Source organism: Littorina saxatilis, linkage group LG13 (assembly GCF_037325665.1).
Source record: "Littorina saxatilis isolate snail1 linkage group LG13, US_GU_Lsax_2.0, whole genome shotgun sequence".
NCBI lineage: Eukaryota > Metazoa > Mollusca > Gastropoda > Littorinimorpha > Littorinidae > Littorina > Littorina saxatilis.
This window is the reverse complement of record NC_090257.1, coordinates 3,306,698-3,314,107: the sequence shown is the minus strand read 5'-3', so window position 1 is coordinate 3,314,107 and position 7,410 is coordinate 3,306,698. Positions and strand designations below refer to the sequence as shown.

The 7,410-nt window shown below is 44.1% G+C and overlaps 1 protein-coding gene across 1 annotated transcript; it reads right to left on the bottom strand.

Moving 5' to 3' along the window:
• Positions 1-300: 300 nt before the first annotated feature.
• LOC138946292 (coadhesin-like) lies at positions 301-5,065 on the bottom strand (the record flags this gene model as incomplete). Its single annotated transcript, XM_070317828.1, is given in 5 exon segments — positions 301-717; positions 1,319-1,513; positions 2,259-2,429; positions 2,843-3,022; positions 4,992-5,065. Coding segments are annotated over 5 exon segments (693 nt in total). The 3' UTR covers positions 301-634.
• Between the last annotated feature and the right edge of the window lie 2,345 nt (positions 5,066-7,410).

The following is a 7,410-nucleotide window of genomic DNA, read 5'->3' as shown; positions in this document are numbered from 1 at the left end:
TGTTGATCATCGAACGCAGAAGAAGAAGAAGAAGTTGTTGTTGATGTTGTTGTCGTTGTTGTTAAGCCAAAAAACGCGATGAAATTATGTAATATAACTTTGTTGTTGTTGTTGTTGTTGTTGTTGTTGTTGTTGTTGGTGGTGGTGGTGGTGGTGGCGGCGGCGGTGGCAGCGGCGACGTCACCGAAGTCATCGAGGTGATCGTCAGGTTTGTTATTGGAAAAGAGTTTGTTTGTATCGGTAAAAAAAATGAAAGGGGGGAGGGGGGCGGGCAGGGGGGTGGGCAGGGGGGGGGGGGGGGGGTGAAGGGTTAGTTTTCTAATAGGTGTATTAGGCTTTTCTGAGCTTTCTCTTTGTGCATGTGCTCTGTGTTTTGGTGCAATTCAAGCACAACTCTGTGAATGTGAAGTACCGCAGTCCATTGCAATACTAAGGTCCTTGGTGATGGTAACACGTCGTACCTACGTTGTATGAAAGAAATGGCAGGAGATTCATGACGTCATCATAGACACGTAAAATGACGCCACAGCACACATGACGTCAAAACGTGGAATGTACGTAATTTTGTAGTTCTCACGTCACATCACGTGATCCGGGTCACGCGTGATTCGAAATGTTGATTGGTTGCCGTATCTCATCGGTAGTCAATGAAAACTTTTATGTACCACGTTGAAACCAATACTGTCAACACTGCCAACACACTGGACATACGGTCACCTGAAACGAAAACCACATTTGAAATTGAACTTTGAAATTAAACCTATAAACACTAAGAAGTGAACAAGTTCAGTAATGAAATGAATGCAGAAGGCCAACTCTCTCTCTCTCTCTCTCTCTCTCTCTCTCTCTCTCTCTCTCTCTCTCTCTCTCTCTCTCTCTCTCTCTCTCTCCTCTCTCTCTCTCTCTTCTCTCTCTCTCTCTCTCCCTCTCTCTCTCTGTCATTCTCTCTCTCTCTCTCTCCCTCTCCCTCTCCCTCTCTCTCTCTCTCTCTCTCCCTCTCCCTCTCCCTCTCTCTCTCTCCTTTGCTAAAAAACGGGTGTGTGCGTGAACATGCATGCACACACCTCAGCGAGATTTAAAGCTGTTCTGGGAGAGTCCCGAGGCAACCACCCTCTCTAGCTCTCTCTGTCTCTGTCTCTCTCTAGCTCTGTCTTTTGCTCTTTCTTGCTCCAACATGTTAACCTGGTAACAGCCCCAATTCCACCGCAACCCCCCTCCACCCCCCCCCCCCCCCCCCCCCAGAATCCATTCTTTCATTACGCCCCTCTCTTGTCCAACCCCCTCCCCAAAACAAACAAATACACACTCCCGTGCTTACCGGAAGCAGTACCGCGCGAGAAATGCACGTGACCAATCTTGTAGCCGCGTTTAAAGCAGCCCATTTCGTCACTTCCGTCGCTGCATTGCACTTTTTGGTCACACCTATGAAGTGAATCCGTACACATCGCATTGTTCTTGCAGGTAAAGTTCTTTTTGGGGTCGCACTTGGACATGTTGAAGTTCGGCGGTGTCTCTGAAAGATTAAAGAAACAAAACACTACAGATTCTGGACACAGCTCGACAACAGACTTGCTTAAATAACGTTTCAAATACAAAATCAAATAATAACAAGATCCCCCGAAAGCGGCGTATGGCTGCCGGAATGGCTGGGTAAAAACGGTCATACACGCAAAAACACACTCGTGCAAAAACATTAGTGAACGTGGGAGTTTCAGCCCTTGAACGAAGAAGAAGAAGAAGAAATAACAAGAACAATAACAGTTAAAGTATTGGAACGTTGAATTGAGGACAAAACCAAACATTCACAAGAACTTTGACCTTTCGGCCTATGGGGTGAACAAACAATAGACCCAGGAGACAACAATAATTGATGCTGTGACTAATCTTAGAGTGTGACTGGATTGAGCCCCACCCCACTCCCCACCCCCTCCCCGTCTCCTCACCCCAGGAGTGGTATGCAGGGAAGTGTTTTAGCGGCACCTGACCGCATGGTGGCGCTGTTTGTTCTGTAAGTCGCGCTAATTGCCATTCACGAAACCCCGTTTCGACACGCCAAAGTCACGTGACGGTTTTAAACTTGCGGGACCTACCTCTCGGCTCTACAGTCGCTAACGGCATGATGCCGCCGGGAAATCTTTTGATGTTCGGATGGCTATGTCCGCATCTGCTCTGATGCAATCGGTCGCCTCGCTTTATTTTCTTGAATACCACTCCAGGACCGTATCTCACCCACCCCCACCCCCATACCCCCAACTCACCCGGACAGGGTTCCGGCCCGCAGTCTTCCTCGTCAAACTTCTCCCCCTTGCACTTGGCGCCTCCGTTCGCGGGTGGGGGGTTGTTGCAGTCCCTGTGACGTTTGCGCTGCCCGCCCCCACACGCCGCTGTGCACTCCCCCCACATACCCCACATCGACCACGTCCCGTTCTCTGCAAATTAGAAAATAAGGGTGTAAGTAGTTCATAACTAAATAATATATCCATGAACATTATCCATTAACCCATGATTAATTAATAAATAAAGACAATTTTTACTTTTCAAATGAATACATAAAGCGCTAATTGTGTTATTAGAGTTCTCATCATCAGTATTAATAATAGTCTCTTTCTTCACCGTCGTTGTTATATATATTTCCGTCATCACCGTCTTCATCTTCATCATCGTCTTAAATCACCAATCATTATCGAAAAATCACAAACACCCACACACAAACACGCACGCACGCACGCACGCGCACGCACACACACACACACACACACACACACACACACACACACACACACACACAAACCGCACCCTATCCCAACCCTTCCACCGCACTGCAACCCTCCCAAAAACCTACGAGGGCAGTCCACTTCATAGCAGGTGAACTGTTCCGTGTTGGTGAAGGGTTCTTCCATGGCGGGTTCGTTCTCTCCAGGATACCATGAGCGCATCCGGGTTCGGAGCCCCATTCCGCACGACTTGGAGCAGCCCGAAAACTCGCCCCACTCGCCCCATCCACCACGTGACTGCGCCACCCCTGTAACAGCCACGCTCATTGGTTGAGACGGTACATTACAGACACAGCCATCGGTTTAAACAAGACTTTATTCAATTCTTATCGTGAAATAAACAACATAATTATGAAAACATCCAAAAACAAAATTCATTCGCTTGGGACTTTCACAACAAGAGGCTGAGACATTCGAATTAAGGACTGGGTGGCCGAGTGGTAACGCACTTGCGCTCGGAAGCGAGAGGTTGCGAGTTCGACCCTGGGTCAGGGCGTTAGCAATTTTCTCCCCCCTTTCCTAACCTAGGTGGTGGGTTCCAGTGCTAGTCTTTCGGATGAGACGAAAAACCGAGGTCCCTTCGTGTACACTACATTTGGTGTGCACGTTAAAGATCCCACGATTGACAGGCATAGATAAAAATGTCCATCAAATACCCGTGTGACTTGGAATAAAGGCCGTGAAAGGTGAATGCTCGCCCTAATAGGCTTGAGGTTTGCTGGTCGATGTGAATGCGTGATATATTGTGTAAAAAATTCCATCTCACACGGCATTAATAGGTAACATGCGCCTTGAGTCGCCTTGTGTGGTGAGATATGAGCGCGATATAAATTCTCGTAAATAAATAAATAAATAAATTGGATCAAGCAAAGTTCTTGTTACTCATTGTTTGTGCACTGTAAAGACCGTTGGGTCGATACATTTGTGAATGTAACGTATTGTTTTGTCAATAACAAACGTTCCAACAACCTACCTTTCTTGTTTTTTTTAAATTCTTTTTTCAACATAATTATGGCATTTAGTATTTCTCACTCTAGCATATAGTGCTTATTTTAAGCAATCTTTGTGAAGTCGACGTAGCAGTGGTAAGCATGATGGTGGACTAAACTGAATTACTCATTTCAGAATACTATCACAAACAGAAAAGACCCAGCCATTGGTTGTTAACGGTTCGTGATTGTGCAGCAAAATAATGACAACCAAGCAGGCATTTCAAAGCAGCAACAGCGACTGGTAAGTATATAGTGATTAACGCATTTTGGACATTTTGTCACTGGGTGGTAACAGCCAAGCTGATTGGTTAAAGGCATAGAAAGCTGATGAATATACACGCTAATTGCTTTACCCAGAGCTGGAGACAGACTAAATTAAGTTCCCTGCAAAATATTGTGGTCTAGGAGCCCTTAAATGTTGAGATATTTGAATTTGTATTTTAATCTAGATGGTCCTATTTATAGATTTGGCAACACATGTAACGTTGATGCAAGGGAGCTAACACCGCGGCTTTGTTGACATCCTCACTTTTTCAGAGGCTAGAACAAGCTGTAATGCATGTATTATGGTCCGCGCATGGTGACATATCGTCATTATATGGTCTTATGGTGCGTTTGACATCGATTGTGGGCAAACTACACTTTGTAAACACGGGAGTGCGTTAGTATGCCTTTAAGATTTTTGGAATCAGGAACAGTGGTTGGTTTCTCACCAGAAGCGATTGCTTAGAATCTCGTGTCGTGACATAAAGTGCCACGTAGTACGCTGTTATACTTTATCAAATCTCTGGAATACTTGTAGGAAGAATATTTGTTTCTATCTGGAAAATTCAAGTTGTCATCAGTGGGCAACCGCGATTCTCCTTTTCGCTGTACGCGTGCGTAAGTATGAATAGCTTCGACGTCATTTGAAACTTGCAAGAGATCTTTAACGTGCGCATGCGACACACACGGGTAACTGGGTACCGACAGCAAGAATGTATTCATCGAGAGAGAAGAAATCGAACGCAGAAGAAGAAGAAGAATCACGAGAGAAAAACCCAGGGCTCGAACTAGCAGCTATAGCAAAGAAAGCTGCAAACAATATCGACCGCGGTTCGCCGTGGTGGAAACTACATAATAACCTTTTTACAGTGAAGACTTAGACTTGAAAAAAAAGGTAAGGAACAAACCAAACAAAAGCATATAACAAAATTATTTTAAAAACATGAAATAAGGAACTTACCTTGCAGGCAGCAGCAGAGTACGAAAAAGGCTGGAATAAGTGTAAGCTTCATCGCTCCTTCCATTCTAGTTAATCTGAAACAACACAAAAGACACGTACTCGTTATATTTAATTGTTTCCAAAGTATTCAATGTTAGATCTGCAAATACACGCTCCCACGAACGCATGAATGCACACACACACACACACACACACACACACACACACACACACAAACACACATAAACCACACACACAAACGCACACACAAAACACACACACACACACACACACACACACACACACACACGCACACGCACACACACGCATGCACACACACTCGTAATGTCATATGGATGCTTGTGAGTGTTCGCTGTGGGAAACAGAAGCCTGCAGTCATGAATATACCAGTCTCCACTCTACAATAACAGCCTGGGGAGATGAAAACGTCTTTCCACATGTCTACCAATAATAATCACCTGCCCAAAATGCACCTGCCATACTGAGTAACCTCCCCTTATACGTGACACAACAACATGGACGCTTAATTTTATTTATTGATTTGTTTTCTCGATGGCAGCCTCTAAAAAAGATATGATGGACGAACAGGGTGCGAAAAGGTCGGGGTAGAGGAGAAAGGGTTGCTTGCGTTCGTAAATAGAGCAAGAGACAGAGGCAAAGAGAAGAGAGAGACCAGAGAGAAAGAGAGAGAGAGAGAGAGAGAGAGAGAGAGAGAGAAAGAGACCAAAGAGAAAGAGCGAGAGAGAGAGAGAGAGAGACCAGAGAGAAAGAGAGAGAGAGAGAGAGAGAGAGACCAGAGAGAAAGAGAGAGAGAGAGAGAGACCAGAGAGAAAGAGAGAGAGAGAGACCAGAGAGAAAGAGAGAGAGAGAGAGAGAGAGAGAAAGTGACCAGAGAGAGAGAGACCAGAGAGAAAGAGAGAGAGAAAGAGAGAGAGAGGCCAGAGAGAGAGAGAGAGAGAGAGGAATCAGATAGATCACAGAGAGAGCAAGAGAGAGACCAGAAAGACCAGGGAGAGAAGAATAAGATAGAGTCACACGGATAGACACAAGAAAAGAGAGAGAGAGAGTGTGTGTGAGAGAGAGTGAGAAAGACGGGGGGGGGGGGGGGTGGTTGCCCTGGACATTTTTCAACCCAACCCAACCCCCCGAGTAGCTGTGGCAGCAACAAAAGCAAGAAAACAAGGAAAGAGAGAGAGGAGAGAGAGAGAGAGAGTGAGAGAGAGAGAGAGTGAGAGAGAGAGAGAGAGAGAGAGAGAGAGAGTGTGAGAGAGAGTGTGTGTGTGTGAGAGAGAGTGAGACAATGACAATGACAATGACAAATCTTTATTTTTCGAGGGTGACAAGAATAAGCATAGATATGCTTTTTTGCATCTGGCCCTCGCCCTAAAGAGGGACTAAACTATTTTACTATAACTATGACTAGGGAAAAAAAGGTTACATAAAAACATTAATGGTAGAACATATAAGTTTATGTACATGAAGCGCATTATGTAGAAGCATTGTAGATCATAAGGTAGTGTTCAAAATTGGGTGTAAAGCAATGAAGATAAACGGAAAGTAACCCAACAATACATTAGCTCAGCAAAACAATGTATTACAGAGCCAAATCTTCGTGATTTTGTCACAATAAACCATAATTCCGATAATGAACAACTGTATACAAAGAAAACATACCAATCAAGTTTATTTGTTCATAGAGTTCATTAAATGGAAAGAATATTTGGTTCTAAAAGAATCTGTGTTGGTGGATTGCCGCAGGGCGTCCGGAAGAGCGTTCCAGAGGCTGCTTCCTGAATAAACAAGACTTGATTTAAATAGGTCTATCCTAGGAAGAGGAGTGTTTAGTTTTATAAAGTGGTGCGAATTCTTCAAAGAGAACTTTGAGCAAATGGTTTCGGGTGCATTTTCTGTCATAATTTTATGCATCATTATTCCTTTGTTGTAATTCATTCTTGACTTCAGAGGTAGGACCCCTATGTTGATGTAGTCTGAGTCGGTGAGAGTAGTCTGTTTGAGTAATACTACTTTTAGCGCTCTTTTGTGTAATCTGCTGAGTAGCTTTAGGGAATTATCACTTGCAGAGTCCCATAGAGTGGATGCGTAATCAATAAGAGACTGAATATGAGCAGTGAAAAATAACTTCCTGGCTTGACAATTAAGGAAGTGTTTAATTCTAGATAAGAGGTACACTTTCTTTGACACTAATTTACTAAGTTGTTCAATGTGAGTTGACCAAGACAGGTTGTTATCGATGTGGACACCTAGAACTTTGTGATGGTCGACTTTTTCCACTATATTGCCGTCAATCATTAAATCGGGACCAGTTGAGGTAAAATTCTGTCGTTTTTGTCTAGTTTTAATTATCATATATTTGGTTTTCTTTGGGTTAAGAGACATGTGATTTAGGTCAGTCCATTCT